Source organism: Sciurus vulgaris (genome assembly GCF_902686455.1).
Source record: "Sciurus vulgaris genome assembly, chromosome: 1".
NCBI classification, from domain to species: Eukaryota; Metazoa; Chordata; class Mammalia; order Rodentia; family Sciuridae; genus Sciurus; species Sciurus vulgaris.
Window position 1 is genome coordinate 182,509,942 of NC_136461.1, and position 19,260 is coordinate 182,529,201.

General features: G+C 32.0%; 1 protein-coding gene across 4 annotated transcripts in view; it reads right to left on the minus strand.

Annotated features, from left to right (window-relative positions):
- NUDCD1 (NudC domain containing 1) overlaps positions 1 to 19,260 on the minus strand; it is a 69,401-nt gene that overhangs the window by 13,625 nt on the left and 36,516 nt on the right. For 2 of the 4 annotated variants that reach the window (XM_079130985.1, XM_079130987.1), the window contains 5 exons: positions 17,013 to 17,193; positions 13,929 to 14,111; positions 11,900 to 12,107; positions 9,408 to 9,552; positions 7,645 to 7,770 (listed from right to left, as the gene is read on the minus strand). In XM_079130985.1, the coding sequence (XP_078987111.1) occupies positions 7,645 to 7,770; positions 9,408 to 9,552; positions 11,900 to 12,107; positions 13,929 to 14,111; positions 17,013 to 17,193 (843 nt within the window). The remainder of the gene's footprint in view (positions 1 to 7,644; positions 7,771 to 9,407; positions 9,553 to 11,899; positions 12,108 to 13,928; positions 14,112 to 17,012; positions 17,194 to 19,260) is intronic. The other 2 variants (XM_079130986.1, XM_079130988.1) reach the window with 1 other exon arrangement.

A 19,260-nucleotide genomic window follows, 5' to 3' on the forward strand; every position in this document is an offset into this window, starting at 1 on the left:
TCTTTCCACCACACTACAGTGTTTGGCAGCTGTGGGAGCAAGTACAGGAGCTCAGACCTGAGAAATCTGAGTTGAGTCCAAAATACAGACCTCACTGACACCCACTGCACAATTCTGAGTGTGTCTGGGAGACCAGGAGAAAGTCAGGTGTGGAGAGTGTTTTACGAAGGAGAATATGAGTCCTAGAGATCTGAGAGCCCAAGACCCTCCACTTTGAGTCTGACAGCTTGAAGGACCAACTATGGCAGGCCAGGAATTTGATTCAGCAGGTGGAAGTAATTGTGTACTTTGGGACTAATGCCCAGATGGCAGGTTCCTGGGCAAAGAATGGGTTCCTCTGCTACATTAGTGGAACCCAGTGGGAACTCCTGGGGTGCAGTCTCCCAGAGTGGAATGGAAACTGCTTGGCTCTGGAGGTGCGCTGACTTAAAATCTTCAGGACAATCACAAATTAACTAAATACCTGGGACCTAACTAGACCTAAACCTTGCCTTTAGGAACTCCGCCTAGGGGAACTCCTCTCACAGAACTCTACAGGGACCCCAACCTGAGAGTGGAGCAGACGATACTTTTCAACCTGCTCTACCTCATACTGCTGAGAATTTCTGAATTCCAGCCGGCAACTTCACGAGTTAACGCAAAAAGAACAAGGATTTAAAAGCCTGTGGCTTCCTTCCTCCATACTTGCCCCCCTCCCTAACCCTAACACTAACCCTTCCCTCCCCCCCATTATGTGTCATCCTCCACTTATTAGCGATATCATTCGTCCTTTGGCTTTTTGAGATTGGCTTATCTCACTTAGCATGATATTCTCCAATGTCATCCATTTGCCTGCAAATGCCATAATTTTATCATTCTTTATGGCTGTTTACAATAAAAAAAAAAAAGAAAAAAAAATAACAGACCTTTTTAAAAAAAAAATATCAGAAATCATGAGTTGCAAAAAAAAAAAAAAAAAAAAAAAAAAAAAAAAAGCCTGTGGCCACTACTCTTGTACACAGTACATATCTCAAGAAAAAACACAAAAGACATTTGGGAACAGACAATAAACACCAATTCTCATTGACAATTTTGACCACCACAATGGAAACAATTCCTTAATTTTTTTTCATCAAGAACCTTTTATTTTTCTCCTTTTTTGTGTGCTGAATGGTTCATGGACATTTATATATATACATATTTGTCTCTCTCTTCTCATTTCTAACTTTTTATGAAGGCAGTTATTTTTCATGACTGTCTTCTGCAGGCTAGGGTTTTTAATTAGTATATGTTGGTTTTGTTTTGTATTGTTTTTCACTTATCTGTGACTCTTGATTCTCTCTCTTTTTTTATTTTTATTTTTCTTTTGCTTACGGTCAAATTCTATTTTTCTCTTTTACTCTTTAAATTTTTACTCCTATTTTTTCTACTCCCCCCTCATAATCATCACATTCTACATCTCCTCTGTGTTTCATCTTTTGAAATTGTAACCCCTTTTGCAAATTTACTGCTTTTACTCTTGGCAATTGCTTATCAAACTATTTCTGTCTTTTGTGCCAATTAACACTGTATATGATATATAAGGAACTAAGTATCTAGTTTAATGCTGTATATTGTTTACATTAGTTACTGTCATTATTTGTCTCCCCCTAAACCATAAAGTACTAGAAACCTTCCAGACACTAAATTAATAGAGTAGAAACTCTGCTGCCTTAGACTCCTGCTGCTAGGTGGGTAGGTGTACAAAAAAATATGAAACAGCAAGGAAATAAAACCATCTGAAACAAACCAAAATACCTCAATAACAGAATCCATTGACATCACAGTGGAGAAAATGTTACAGAAGGAATTTATTAAGTTCATAGTTAAACTGATCTGCAAAGTAAGAGATGACTAGCGAGTGAAATCACAGAGAAAATATAAGACATGCAAGACCACTTTATAAGAAAATAGAAATTATGAAAAAGAATCAATTGAAAATCCTCAGATCAAACTAAAAATTCAATGCAAAGCATCACCAACAGACTAGACCACTTGGAAGATAAAGAGTTTCAAGCAACAAAGACAAAATATATAATCTGGAAATTAAAATTGATCACAGAAGAAAGATGTTAAGAGACCATGAACAGAATTTTCAAGAAATATGGGATAACATGAAAGGCGAACTTTAAAATTCATCCAGATAGATGGAAAGCTCTGAAATATAAATTAAAGGAATGAACAATCCTTTCAATTAATGTCAGAAAATTTCCCAAAACTTAAGAATGAAATGGAAAATCAAATATAGGAAGCATACAGGTAAACCAATCCAGATTTCAGCTGATTTCTCAACCCAGACCTTAAAAGTTAGGTGGTCTTAAATTAATATATACCAAGCTCTGAAAGAAAATGAATACCAACCAAGAATACTATATCCAGTAAAATTAAGCTTCAGGGCTGAAGATGAAATAAAAATCTTTCATGATAAATTAAAGTTAAAAGAATTCACAACTAGAAAGCCTACACTACAAAACATACTGAATAAAATATTTCATAAGAAATGAAAAATAAAAATGAAAACCAGTAGAGGGAGGAAGTATACTATAAAAAGTTAAACAATGGAGAAACTAATCCAAATTAAAAACTAGAAATAAACCAAAATGACAGGAAATAAAAATCATCTCTCAATAACACTGAGTGTACTTCGTCAATTGGTAAAATTCAAGGATGAAATCTACATTAGATAAAATTATTTATGCTGAAATTAAGTTTCATTAATTATATTATCATTACATTAAAAAGGCCTTCAGTTTTAGTTTATATGTGAAATAGGGGTAAAGGAACACAGTATCTATAACTTACTACTACACGTTTCTGCAAAAAAAGTTAAAAAACAAGAAAAATGTGGCAAAATGTTAACAACTGTTAAAATCTAAGTGAAGGATATGGTAATGAACTGAGTTTTATCTCCTCCAAATTCATATATGGAATTCTTAATCCCCCAGTATCTCAGAATGTGACCTATACATGGGAATAGGACCTTAAAGACTAAGTTAAACTGAGGTGATTAAGGTAGACCCTAATCCAACATGACTATTGTCTGTTGTCTTTTATAAGAGATTAGGATGCAGAAATACCCAAAGAAAAACCATGTCAACGAGGCAGGCTTTAGAAGAAACCAACCCTCCTAACACCTTGATCTTAGACTTGTAGTATACAAACTTAAAAGAAAATAACCTTTTATTGTTTAAGCCACCCAGTCAATGATACTTTGTTAAGGCAGTTCCAGCAAATGAAGCCCAGATTTAACTGATTTAAAAGTTTCAAAGTATGTACAAAATACAAGAGTATCATCAGATTCTGTCTCTAAGAGTTATGGTTCAATGAGGGATTGTATAATCTCTGAACTTTCTGAAGAAAGAACCTGTTTATCACTGAAGTCTATCATTCAATTTCTCATTCAGATCACATTTTATTCAAAAGTAAAGACTGAATATAGTGGCTTAGGACTTCCAATTTTCAATTTATGATACGGGTGTTTAGGGAAAATTACAGCAAAACATATTGGAAGCCCATAGATCTAGTTTCTAATATTGGCTGTTTCAGTAATTGCATATAAACCTCATCCATCTCAGCTTAGCCTAATAATTTATAAAATGGATATTTAATAGTTAGTTCTACAAACCCAAGGTTTCTTCAAGGTTGGAAGGATTGTCTCTGTTTAATATATGTTATACTTCTTCCCCAATTTTTTGATGTTTCCACTTAGGAAACCTAACAGATTAGCTACTGATCATCATCTAGTTTTTATTAATAAATTTCAGGGTTCACTGAGAATATCTACTAGACCTTTGTATTATAATTGGTCAACAATAAAGGTTTTATTTTGGTCCTTTCTGACTCCTTGGTTTTAAAGAGCATGATCAAACATAGAAAATGAGATTAACTGAGGGTCTCTCAGTGACTAACATTAAATTATTATTAATCAATACTACTGAGCAGTACTAAGATGAATTAAAATTCATAGAGAACCTAACTTTACATTTTATTGAGCCTATATTTTATAGTATAACTTCATTTTATTAAAAATAAGCATACATTAATATTATATTTTAATTTATACCCCTATTTACACAGTATGAAGAATATTGTACAAAACGGAAGCTGTCAACATTTCATACATGCTTAAACATGTATGAAGCCAGGTATGGTGGTACACGCTGTAATTCCAGTGATTTGGGAAGCTGAGGCAGCACATAGCCAAGTTCCAGGCCAGTCTCAGCAACTCAGCAAGGCCCTGTCTCAAAACAGAAAAGTAAAAAGGGCTGGGGATGTGGATTGGTGATTAAGCATTCCTGGGTTTAATCCCTAGTAACAAAAGATTTAAAAAAGTATCATTCACATTTTACAAGTTTAAATATATGAATATATTATTACAATAGCTGAGCATTTTAACACCTTATACTTTATTTTTATATACCTGAACACTTGGTGGTATTGGAAAATACCAAAACATTCTAAAATTCACTTTAAAATTAAGTCCATTGTATTGCAGCTTTGCAAGATCAGTATTTTGAAATACTTATTAAAAAAATAAAAATAAATTTAAAAAATTGTCAAAATCTTAAAATAGTTGATACCACCTAAGACCAGGTGCTTTCCCTATAAAAGTTAAGCAAAAAATAGTACGTAGAAGTTATAGTTTTTAGGACTAAAACTTTAGGAAGAGAGGCCAGATTCTTCATTACAAAAACAAATAAGGTTCATTCAGTCAGAATTAAGTGTCTTCTAAGGCATCTTATTCAGTGGCAACCACTCTTAGGCAGTGGCAACTGGTTTTGGAAATTTCCCTGATGTCAGTACCACCTGGATGTGGACTTTTGCTACCTATATTAATACCAGCAGCCTCATTTTGCTGTATCAATACAATTTGGCTTTTTATATTAATATGTTTGAAAAGGATTAAAGCTGGTATTCTAGAACATGCCTTTCACTGGTTGTGTAAATAAAACTGTAAAATGACACTTTAGATGAAGTTAGTGTGATTTTAATTGTGCACTACAACCAAACTGCAACCAATTATTAATAATTTAGAATGTAATCCCAGGACAATATTGAGCAAATAGCCTACAGTACTTCCTGTGAAAGAGTGAAGGAGGAGGGCATTTCTGTAGTTAGGACTTCTTGGGGTTTCAGTATGGGTTTATACGATTTTCTTTTCCCTTTATTTTTTTGGGTAGTTTTATTTATTCTATCAGTCTTTTTAACAAATGTTTATTGCTGCATTTTTTTTCCCAGTGTATCATTGTTTTACTGCCCTTGTAGTACTGGAATTTAGTTGGAAGAATAAAACATTTACTTCTATTTTTGTTTGTCTTTAAAATGGGTAGTATTTGAATAAAGCCAGTGTTTTCCAGGAATCAATTAATTAAATTTTCTGATAAGATTAAAAAAAAAAAAATTAAGTGTCTTCCATCAATCACACTTTGAGAGGGACTCTTTAAAATTTAAAACTAGGCATTAAAGAGAAAAGCAGTTGTGCTCACAATTAAGGGCATCATCTAAGGAATATGTCAGAAACAAACAACATCCAGGAAGCAAAATTCCTAGGAAGCCTAAATAGCTATGATTATCTAGCTTTGCATCAATACCCAGCTTGGTCATTACCACCTGCCCCCAAACACTGTTCACTGTTCAGTTAGAAGAGTCACTGAGTATTAAGGTGGACTGAAAGGTAAAGGCTAATTTCTTAAAAGCCAAAATGGACCTGAGGCTTTTTTTTTTTTTTTTTCTTTTGATGATTGCTACCAAGAAATTAGTCTAAAAATATTTATTCAACACTTGTGAAACAGAACCTTTGGTTAGGTGTTGGGGACACTGTGATGAACAGGATGCAGTTCACATGCTTTTTAGAACTTATTAGTGTTATAGGGTGATGGGAAGTAGAGTAGTGCAGGGATAAAAATTAACAATAAATTCAAATACATAATTTTGTCACAGCTTCAACAGCACCTTTGCCTAGCCATTGGTCCTGTGTCACTGCAAGTATAAGATCTAGAAATGCTCAATTTTACAACTCAATTTTGAGAACAATGCCAAACCATTAAAGATACCTGTTAAGTAACTAAAGCAAACAAACAAACAAGGGAGGTAAAGTGAGTAAGAGGAACAGTAAAGAGATTTTCTTTTAACCCCTAGGAAGGTGGGGTAGAATTTAGATTAAGTAAATCAAGTTCCTATTTTAATTGGTTCCATGAATTCTACTGAAATACACTTTCCCCCATTTCTCTGTAAGACAGACAACAGGCCAAATCTGTCATACATTTCCTAGATTTTTCTTGAAAACATTTGAGCCTTTAAGCCCTATAAAAAAGACTCAAGAGTTCTAAAAACAGAATAACACAAGAAAAAGTTATTCCCTTGACTCCGTTGCTTCTGCTTGGACAGTCTCCTAAAGTCCCATCATTTCTAGCTTTGGTATTAAGAGTAATTTATTTATGTGAGCTACAAATTAGCCACTGATTAGCTATAGAGATGGTTCTCACAAAATCAACTCTGTTATAAACACTTGAGTGTGCAGTATTAACTAATGACTCAAGAGTCCCCTAAGCATGACTATCCCATGCTTTTTAAATTTAAAAATCTAGATCTACAAAGCTGAGGACCAAATGCTGAAATAGTGACTGTACCAAGTCACTCCAGGCAATATTTTGTAGTGTTGATGCCTTCTTAAAGCTTTTAAACAGAATGTAATTCTTAATTCTCAGGGGAAAAAAATTACTTATGACATATTTGAGACACATCAAAAAGAGAAGGGGAAAAAATACAATTTAAAGAGCTGAATAATAAAAATATTCCAAAACAGAAAAAAAAAGGAAAAAATTGAACCAATTGGCAAAGAAAGGTTTTTCCAAGTTTAAAACAGGCCACACGATTCAGTAAGAGACACTTAAGTCAAATAAAAAAGTTGTTCACAAAAGCATAGTTAATAAATGAACAGTCAACAGTTGTAAAAAACACATTAAAACAAGATCCTATATATATTGCATACCAATTAGTAAAGATCAATCAGAAAACTGAAGATATAGGTAAAGACGAAGAATAACAGGCAATAACCCAAAATATTACTGATGAGATTAGAGTTGAAATCAGTTTCTTAAGAGGCTTAGTCAATGACTCATGAATTTGACTTCTGTTAACTCTTCATTAGATAAATATTCATGAATATAGAAAAGCTTCATGTAACAAAGGAAATTTTTTTAGCAGCATCATCAATAATGCAGTTAAAAAGTTTTATACTCACCCTCCCAACAATATCATAGTACAATCCAAATCCAACCATTTAACCAGGGATAGAAAAAAACATGAAATGTTTATGCCCTAATGTTCAGTGAAAAAAGAAGATATGAAGTTATGCATTATTAGGTCAAAATTATATATAAAAGACTAGCACAGAAAAAAGCTAACTTAAAAATATCAACACAGTAGTACCAAAATAAAGAAATATTGTTTTATTAGATTTAGTGCTATGGAACAGTGCTATTTTATGGAATGGTGGGATTTATCACAGTTAATAACTGAAAATCAAGCTACTTTTGCAAAGCACATATTTGGTCATTTAATTATTATCTGAGTAACTTCTACTTATTTAGAAATTTTTTCGAAACCACTATTACAAGAACTTACCACATGAGTAGTTTTTAATGTACTGCCATCAAATCTGCACAAACTGGAACTCTCTTCAAAAAAAATATCACATTCTTCTAACTCTTGAGCATTACAAGGAGGTTTTTCTTTATCTGGATTTGGATTCTTAGATCATAAAATAAAAGAAATAAGTAAGTCAAAAAATGACAACAAGGAAATGCATTTACTCACCCTTAGAAATGTTGATACTGATTATAGCAATAATCAAAACTAATTTCAGATGCACAACCAATACAAACATAAGCAACAAAAACAGCCAAAGAGATGACAGAATGATGGTGTCAGCACAAAAGGACATTAAAACAGCTATTATAAATAAGTTCCATGTACTCAAAAATGTAAAGGAATACACAATCATGTTTAGAGATGGAAGATATAAAAGAGAATCAAATCAAACTTCAAGATATGAAAATAAAAAATAAAATATCTGAAATAGAAAACAAGTAGGGATTATCACAAGGACTGAAAATTCTACAGCCATTCAGGAGAAAAATTCTTGTACACTAGGAATAGAAGGAAATTTCCTCAATGTGATAAAAAGAATCTACCACACTTTAAAGTGAAATACTCATTTCCTAAAGATGACAGTACAGCATGAATGCCTGTTTTTACCATTCAAGATTCTATTTAACAGTACAGTAGAGTCACCACATGAGGTAACTTTGAAGGTTTCAAAATCACAAAACTGCTTTCAATTGCAGATTTCAGGACTATCTTTTCAAAATGTAACAAACACAATAATATCTAGGTTTAAGTAGTTTTCTCATAAATACCAATATTCCTTTGAAATCATCAGGTTTAAAAAGTACTTAGAAGAGCTGCTTATTTCAAAACAAGTCTCTACTAATATTAGTGTGGAAATATTATACACAATAAATACTTGCTGAATGAATGAATGAACATACAGAAATGTAGCCTGCATGGCTGTGTTAAAAAGGCCATGAAACTAAAGTTTTGTGATTTGCATTTAAATTCCAGTGACTGCTGAAATTTTCAATTATTGCAGGCAAACACAAAAATTGGTTTCTCTATTCTGGTCATGTTTCCTTTTGACAAAGACATTCACTTGCAATATTCTAATCTTTCTTTTCTGCCTTATAATGCAACTAAACCTACAGGTTAATTGTTGATGTAGTCACCTTCATCATTATAATTCAAGATGGCAATAAAGCAAACATTCTACATATACTGATAGAATTTTTGGTAAAGAAATGTATAACTTACTTTTTGGTATACAATATTTGTCCAAATTCTCAACATGGTCTTGCAAGTCACTGCATTTTCAACCCATGGCTGAATAAGTACTGTCTTAGTCATTGTATTCATTACAAGAAATTACTTTGTCAAAAATAACTGTACTAGATATGATCTACATATGTATCGTTGTGATAGTGTAAGATTACCTAGAAAACGTTAATAAGATTATTAACATAAGGTGCTAAATAATTATTTTTGTTCCTGTCAGCATTTGTCGATTAATTCTTCTAAAGGAGAATATACGCAGATACATAAATACATACACACACACACCCTACACAATATGTCCACACATGTATGAATTCACACTGTATAAGAAACGGTAGAACTTTTAAGTCATGTTAAAACATTAATCAAGTCAACAGTACTGAATCTATGTCTTTTATATTAGTAAAGACAAAATACTATTTGAAAACTACCGGACAATTCTCACATAACATACTTCTGGATTCTTGGAAAGTCACACTACTACTGCAACTGCTTACCAGTTCTTCAGAAGTCAAATGCATCAAACGTTCAGCTATTGCAGCACATTGGGCTGAGTCTCTTATAAGTTCCCCTTGTTTATCACCAACCACTAGTTCAGGCCATGTCAATCCTTCATTCTTCTTAATCAAGAAAATCTCCAAGCTAAAAATATAAATGAGGAAAGTGATATTAAGCGACTATACAAATTATACTATCAACAACAAACAGAAGAATCTTCTACAGAAATACTCCTCTGGTATCCAGAGAATATTTTACCCAAAATCCTGTTCATTTTAGTTTTGCATATAATAGAAAACCTAAAATTCAAGGGCATGTAATGTAGATGTAATAAACAAACAAGAAAGTACCACTGGAATGATGCCTCAAATGGCTTTCAGAGAGGAGTGACTGCAAAAAGTGAGGCTACTCAGTAAGTAGTGTGGTTGCCCAGGTATGCAGAATGTTAAAATTAAAGTATAAATAACACAAATAGCATGGATCTATGAGATAGTATTGAATGGGTGAGTGGTATAAACCAAGGAAAGTCTACAACCATATGGTAATTCTCAATATCTGAAACCAATAATTAACTTTACTTTCACAAATTAATAACCATTAATATATAGCCATTAATCAAACTATCAGGTTAAATCAACACAAATGTTAAAATTTAAGTATATAGATTTTAAAGAATTGAAAAGAAATATAAGAATTAGGAAACAACTTTGGTAATACAAGAAAATAAAGATGTTAATGTGGTCTCTATTAGCTATTCAGAATCTAATTCTGTACATTTGAGCCATTAAACAAATTCCAAATACAATAAACAGTGTCTATCAGGGAACCCTTAGATCAGGGGCTGATGAGGAGGGAAGGGAAAGAGCTGAGTCAGGGCAGACCACTGATGTAGAAGAAGGTAGCTGGCCTTTGATCCTTTGCAATAGGAGGGGAAATTCAAGTAAGGTGCTCCGTGAGCAGGCGTTGCTACCACAGAAAAAGTGGGATGATGGGAGCTGTTCCACAGCAAAGTGACCTTTTCCATGTGACATTTTGGTACATACACCACACTAAATCATGCTATGGAACACAAATGGAAGTAAACAATTTACAAAATACAAAAATACTTATCAAATAGAACATGCTAACATTCTTTTTCAAGGCTATTATTACCACCTCATGAATTAATTATAGAATTTTAAAATTTTCTAAAATTACTTATTTTAAGAGATAGGAGATCCTGTCATTAGCATTAAAAATTACTACCATAATCAGCAATGTCCAGATTTAGTTTTATTTTCTAAGTAAAACACTAATCTTGATGATGATGATAATGACAGTTTACACTTACCTAACATTTACCATATGCCAGGCATCATCTTAAGCACTTTACATGTTTTAATTTATCACAACCAAATAAAGTAAGTATGTTATGTTCATTTTACAAACAAGGGGGAAAAAAGCACTGAGAGGTTAAGTAACTTGCCAAGGTCACAAGCTAGTAAAGTAATCTCGCTCCAAATCCATGTTCTTCACTGCTGTACTACTCTGCCTCTCTGAAAAAATACATGTAAATAACTAAGAACTTTCACCCAGTGACCAGAATATATAAACGCATTCTTAGTTGCTACCTCAAGATGTTTGAAAACATTCACATAATCTTAGTTACAAAGAATTTCTGAACTATTATTAATTTGCACACCTCAACAATATAGCCCTTTCAGCGTTGACTGTTTCTACATTTTAAAACTAGCATCAGATCCTACTATACAAGCAAAAAGAAACGTGCACCATACATAATAAACTACAGCCTAGTTAACAAATCTTTCCAAAGCAAAAAAGAACATAAATTATTGGAAAATGAGAGAGATGAACAATTTAATCAATCACAGAAAATCATGTATTTTTTTAAGCCAACAATACCACCAAAACCTCACTGTAATTATCTTTTGTAACAAAATCATAATCAAAAACCTCAAATGTTCATGTATTGAATACTGAAACTGCCTGCATGAAATTCAGCTATTCCCCTAGACCTTGAACAAAAGCAAGACATAAATTGTGTACAGTATATTTCAAAAACTTTTTTCTTGAAAGGAAAAAGATGTGTATGTTGTTAGAAAAGATGAAATGCCTCTGGAAGGAAAGTAGGAACAGTAGTACTACTTAGTAAGCAAATGAAGCTTAAAAGAAAAAAAAAAGATTTCCATTAAAATAAGAGTGCAAGTTAAAATAAATAACCATTTTGACTAGTGTTATTATTATATCTAGAGCTGGTAATGAGAAACACTTCTACATAATGCAAGTGATAACTATACTAGTATCTTTAATCTTAGCCATAATTATGCTCTGTGATGAAAAATTTCATTTTTAATCTATTTTAAGAAAAATCAGCAATGCAAACAGGACTACTGTATTCACCTTTGATGTAACTACTGTGGAAAGAATAAAAAGAAAAATTAAAAATGATAAAAAGTAAAATTTCAAATATAAAACAATTTTAAAAAAATACCTATTATTCTCTTTAATTATCCATGTACTGCTTTCATGATCAACAGATGAATACAGCTTTCCTTCCAAAAACTGGCAATTCCTCAGCATAATGTTGATGTGATCAGGCAAAAACTGCACTTGAACATCATCCTTAACACTGTTTTCTGGAAGTCGTACTGTCACTGTCAAATCATCTTCAGTTTGTTGCCAGTAATACAGAGGTTCTACTGAGAGAAAAAGAAAAAAAAAAAAGCAAAACTGAATTATGTAATAAAAACGAGACTACAACATACAAAATTAGAGACTAGAACATAAGAAAGAATACCTATCCAAAAGAACCTTAGCATATTTTCTAGTGATTATCACACAAAAAAAGTAATTATAAATGAACCCACATATACTTTGGGAAATTTTCCCTTAAAGAATTTTAAGCAATTGTACTTGACTTTCTCCTCTTCCAGTTTTACCTAATGCTCAGAAAATAAGGATTAATAAAATACAATAAAATATAATAGACAATCCTTCATCTCCATTTCTTCCCTACCTCCTTGTACTCACCCCCTCCTCTCCTTCTCTTCCCCCCACCACAGGATTCCTGCTTGAAAAGAACATAAAATGTCTCTCAAAAGTTATTAAAGCAGTTTGTACTTAATAATCACCCAATGGAAAACTTCAACCAGATTGGCAAGGGTCTGCAAAATTACAAGAGTTTTTAGTATAAAAAGTCACGAAAACAAACTAAAGGGCAAGTTAAAATTTTCTAGTCCCTTACCAAAAATATACAAGCATCTAAATAACTTTCTTAATTGTTGGTTGTTTTTAAGAGTCTTTCTGTGCTTTTAGAGATTATGTCTTAGGACTTTAGAAAATAACAGTATTATTTGTATTATTTTGATAATATTAAATAGGCAATAAACAATATCAGTCTTTTTGAGGTTTACAGAAAATGAAACTAGTATGTATACTCAGAAAAGTATAAAACATGCTAATTAATAAAGTAACCCTGAGTTTTAAAGATTAGTTTTGTGAAAATTCTGTAACATAATAATGAATTCAAGATACAATAAGTCAATAATAAAAACAATATCTGGACTAGCAATTAGTGATGTAAATACAAGTTGTGTTTCACTTAGGTTATAACATGTCTTCTAGCTACATCGGCCTAGCCATCAGGCAGAATGGCTCCAATGATCAAGGCATTCCTCCTTTCTTTCCTGCTGAACTGCTCACCAACACATGCCTGCTAGAGGGCATGTGGATATGAACATCTGGAAAATTTTACTAGGGTTAAACACTGTAATTAAGACAGAATAGAAGATAATCTAACAAAAGCCACATAATATATGAGGACACAAAGGTGCTTAAAGGCTACCTAAAAGGCCAACAAACAAAAGCTTTTGTACTTAGAGGTACATACATATATATAATAAACCTGGGGGAAATATTTGTAAATTATATCCCTGGCTATGAACATCAGATATATAAATAGTAATTATGGAGGGATGTTTTTGAATAACTTTAAAACAATATGTATTCTTTGTATACAAATATAAATTTCTTCTGAAAGACCCTGTTAATATTTTCATTCTAAAACATGACCTTTATTCATTTATTCAACATTGAGAAAACCTCAATTCTGCTCTCAAGCAACTTTCTTTCAGTTTAGTATGAAAGATAAGAACATGAATATTAGTTTAAATCATTTTCCTCAATATCATCATACGGGCTTCTCAAATGCCAACAGTTATTTATTTGCTTATTAATTTATTTAAGTATTTATAAAACAGCCAATTAAGTAAGCTGACAGATTTTTGAAAAAAAAAAAAGAAAGAAAACTTTGGTAATCACAAAATTATAAAATTAAACCAACTTCTACTATTTAGGTGGTATATTTTACAAAAGACTTTTTTGAGAAATACAAAAGAAAATTAAAATTAAGTATCTATTCCACCTGGTATAACCCATAACCTAACTGGAAAGACAAAACAGACATAAATGATCATGTATATGAATATGCATAACTTTATAATGATTAAACATAAAATCACCTCTGATTTTCTCTGACATGTCTTCATCCATATTTTCTTCAAGATCTTGATCAACCTGAACAAATTTGAAGGACTTGTAGGAGACAATCATTAGACCATTTCCATTGGGCTCAATAGCAGCATAATGTGGCACTGATTTTCCACGGAGAATATCACGCTTAGTAATTTCATACTTCTTATTATCTGTAAGAAAATTAAATGTGAGAACAAAATATTAAAAAACTGGATAATAAAAAGTCTGAAAACATATTAATTTAAAATTAAATATTCTAAATATATTATTAAAATTCACATTAAGAATCTGTGTAAGATAAAAGTTTACAACCTCAATTATCTTAAATGATTATTTAAAAATACTGGATCTGATGAAATTTTCTCTAGATTGTTCTGTCCAATACAGTAGCCACCAGCCACAAGCAATTAATTAAAATTAAGTTTAAGATTCAATTCCTCAGTTACACTGGCCACATTTCAACTGCTCAATAGTCACATACGGCTAGTAGCTATGGTAGTGAATGGCACACATGTGAAACATGTCCATCTCACAGCAGTTTCTATTGAACAACAGAGATCTGGCCTTCAAAGTAACTAACTTACCTAGAATATCAGCTTCTGAAGGTTCTACCTTCTCCTTGACTACAGTCTGTCTACTTTCCCAGCAGGTATATGACAGGCATCTTCTGAAAAGAGCCACAAATTGAGGATAAGGGAAAAAGTTGGGGGGGGGGGCTGTTTTTCTGTCTGTTCTAACTGTTGGTAAAGGTTTTTTTTTTTTTTTTTTAAATAAAATATGCTTATAGTAGAAATTATTTTATACATAAAGTTAGATCTAGATTACTAATAACCAAATATTAAAAAACAGTTTATAACTTTTAACATATAAGCAACCATATCCCCAAAGTTTTTGTAAATTAACTAAATTTATTCTCCTGTGAAGATAGGTTATTGTTTTTGTTTTAAAAACTACTCAAACACTTCAGTTGAGCCCATATCTGTACTTATACTATTACTCTATTAAAGTGGATTGTATCTATAAGCCTCAAACTGAGCAGTCAAAAATTAATTCAATGTTATTTTATTATGTGTTAAACATAATACAGTCTGTCCTAAAACACCTGTCATCGCTTTTAACTCCTCCCCTACATTCACACATTCAATTCATACATATATAAAAACAGGCTTATAATTTCATGAATGAACTAAATAATCCTATACATCCACACGTGCAGGAAAAGCAATTCTACTTGCTTTTAAAGACCCAAACTTAGGCAATATATATTTTACAGGAAGGCTTTTCCCAAAATGTGTGGAACAGAATATAACAGGGTAGGTATTAAACAGTGGATCTCATGATTAAGTAAGTTGGGAAATGCTGAATTAAAATTAACAAAACCTTTCAAAACCTTAATATATGTATGTCTGCATTTCCAAACTTCATTGACCACAATGTATAATTTATTCAGTGTTTCAATGCAGTTTAGAAAAATACTGCTATTGTTTTAACAAAAAATAAGGAATAGCACAATTATATTAGTAACAGGCAGGAAAAGGAATATGACATTAAGAAAAATAAAGAAAACCATGAAGAAAAATGATGTTTCTACAATTATAATTGGGAGAAAAAAGAAAGTGAGACTATATTTGTCCAGTTGAAATGATGAAACAAAGATGGAGGAGATGAAATGACAGAGCTGGAACAGAGGACCACAATGTGTATGGAGGTGATCTGATGAGATATTGTGGACTAAAAGTTACAGAATAAAGTGTCTGGGAAAAAGGGAAAAGGAATATGCATGATGATTTCTCCTATAAGATACTGAATCATGTACCTTAATAAAAATTTAAAGCTTCTATTCTCTAAAAGTAGGAGTCTGCAAACCATGGCCCATTAGCAAAAGCATAAACTAGATCTATTTTTCTACGTCCTGTGAGTTAAGCATGAATTTTATATTTTAAGCAGTTAAAAAATGTAAATACATGTAAAAATTATATAATGTTTCAATTTCTATGTCTATAAATTGTCATTAGCACAGCTACATTCATCATTTATGGATTATCTATAGCTGCTTTTGTAACACAAAGGCATAACAGAACAGCTATGACACTGACCATATGATTATCATCTGGGTCCTTTAAGCAAAAATTTTCCTGCACCTAATTTAAAGTTTTATGCTACTGACTGTGTTTCTCCAGAGATGGAACAAAAATGCTGGGAAGCACAAATCAGTCTTATTTATAAACAATTTTCTTATCTATAACGATATAGATATATCCTATGGTAGTTACTCATTTTAGAATAAAAGGGAAAGACCTCTTAGAAAACAAATACTATTATCCTTCATCAGACTATAAAGAAGTAGTATGGTAAGGAAATACATTTCTGTAGTGATTAATAAGTTCAACTAATTTATTTTTAAATGCATAAGTCAATAAAAATACTGAGAAAGAAAAGAGTCATCTGGGAAAAGGTTCCCTTAACTCTTGAATACAGGGGGGGAAAAACAATTGGTGAGTGAATAAGAACTAAGCAAAGACAAAAAGCAAACTGACATCATTAAAGAAATCCCAATTAATACATGAGATAGTAATTTTTAATGTCAAGTTAAAAATTTCTCAAGTTCAAACAAATCTAGGTTCAGGTCTTTTCTACACATGAAAACACAATGGATGAGAAAAGCAACGGATTTATGAAGGATAAAAGCAAAAGGTAAAGTTCAATAAAATAAAAAGTATTCACTTCCATCTTCATGTTATATATACATATGAACTCATGTATATTCTTAGCAATATTAAAAATACACATATTAAAAGTTTTCAAGAATTATGTAATAATGTCTCCTTTTATACAAAGGCATAACTGGCTATGGAAGCACCATTATGTTTTTTTTTTTTTCATTAACTCATACCTGAGGAGAAACTATCTATGGATATTCATCCCACCTGTGGTGGCAGGTGCTAGAATCAATACTCAAACAGGTGCTGCTTTCTTTTCCTTTTTCCAAGCATTTACAGGGACAGCTTTGTATTTCAAAACTTACTGATGGCAACCACTATAGAGAGATTCAGAATTTTATTTTATTTTACCTTTATTCTTCTTACTGATAGTGACCCACTCCAGAGAAACATAGAAACCACTTCCTTTCATATCCTGTTCCTCTTTCTCTATTCGAAGAATTAGGATAGCTATCGAATGTTCTTCAGCTTTTAACAAAGAGATACTGTGAATTATGATAAAAGGATCCCCAAGTTCTTCATTAAACATCATCTACCAAAAAAAAAAAAAAAAAAAAAGTATACAGTACATGAGCACAGCACAGAGGAAAAAATAAAACCGGTGACAAATTATTTTGCATACTATTTATTAGAAAGAACAAAAAAATAAGAAAGCAAATTTAAATATTGTTCTTTGAAGAAAAAGCTTGTGTACACACACACAAAAATTTGTATAATAGAAAACTGATCAATACTCTCGGCTTAAAACAAAATAACAGGGCATCTATACAGTATCTAAAGGAAAAAGAGAACTAAAAGCAATCTCCTCAAAGAGAATTACATGGGGTAAAAGTGCTCTACACAAAAAGACCACAGGCAAGTCAAGATTCACTCCTTACTCTCTTCCCCTGTATCATGTATGACTTATTTCTGCATTCTTCCTCTTGGTTTCTGGATCCTGTGTGTAGCATGCATGCATGTGCATGTATGTTTTATATCTATTATTTTTGTATGTTTTTATGTTTATTTCTGGAAGTTCACAAAGATAAAAAGCATCAGAGAACAAAACAATAAAACTTAATTTCAACCAAAGAGCCCATTTACACTTAAAAGATAATTCAACAAACTTTATTTAAAATTATTCTTAATGTTTTTTATTTATTTATTTACTTTTTATTTTTTACAGACTGCATTTTGATTCATTGTACACAAATGGGGTACAGATTTTATTTCTATGGTTGTACACAATGTAGATTCATACCATTCGTGTAATCATACATGTACATAGGGTGATGATGTCTCATTCCACCATTTTCATATCCCCCTCCCCCAAACAAATCTAAAGATACCCAAAATCCTATTAAAATCTTTTTTATACCATAAACATGTGCTCTAAAAGATAATTATATCTCTCAAAGTAAATACTAAACAGGAGAGTTTTAAGACTGATTTCCAAATGAAAAGTTGAAAAAATGAACAGTTTGGGGGGAAAAAAGAAAAAAAAAAAACTAAACTGAAGAAAACGTTAGCTCTTTTCTTTTGAAATCTATACCTGGAGTTCCCACAATTTTCTCCTACTTTAAATTCCTATATAGAAAAGTGAGTTGTTATCTATCTCCTCATGTGTTTGAGCACTTCTGCCAAAATTATTCAAACAGTAACCCTCTGGAATTCACTCTAACAATTTTCAAAAGGAGAAACAACAACATCAACAACAAACCCTCAAAGACTCAAAACTGAGACAACCTATGAAAAGTTTTGAGTTGGTTGACTAAATTTTGCTCTTGTTTGTAGGACAAGGGAAGCTGAAGAGAAGCAAAATGACCTGTTCTAGGAGGTATACACAACTAATTATTTCTTTCTCTTATGAGTGATAGGAACTGGAACGAGAAAAAAAGGAAGAGATGACTAGACTTTTAAAAGTTGTTAGGCTGAGTGAGGTTTCTAGTCTTTTCATTTCTTTCTATACGTTAGTCATCACTACCAGCCTTGGCCTCCTTGGGCCCTATCATGCCCCTTAATCACTTTTACTCTTAGCTTTCTTTTTGTCACACCAATAGCCCGAAAGTCCTAAAACTCTCCTAAATTGTTTCCTAAAGAGACTAATATATTCCATAGCTTTTTCACCTTAATTTATGTTCAAGTCCCACTCTTCTCTCACTTCCCCCAGTATCCAGGCAAAGCTATTATTACTAACTGAAAACATCTCAGAAGGGTGCTTATTTTATTACAGCAGTTTGTACTAAAAAAGGGCATAAAATAGATTTCAATTTTTAATGAATTAAAAATATTTTAAGGGCCTAATATGCATCAAGAGAACACACACAGAAAAAATCAAAAGAATTATAAATCTATGTGCATCTCATTCCAGCAAAATCTGTGGTGTTATTTTTAAGCTGAGAGTGAGCTGAGTCATCTTGTCTTTTCCTGCTTAAAACCAACTTAATCTACAAAACTCAATAATAAATTCTCATTTTTATCTCTCTTGTCCATCATTCTCAAAACTCCTTCCAACTCTTTCAGTTAGTTTTTTGGACATACTATAATTTGCTAGTATACCATTTAGTAAAACTTAGTAAGTCAGGTTGAGTCATTTAGTTTGAAGACCTCCCTGGTTTCC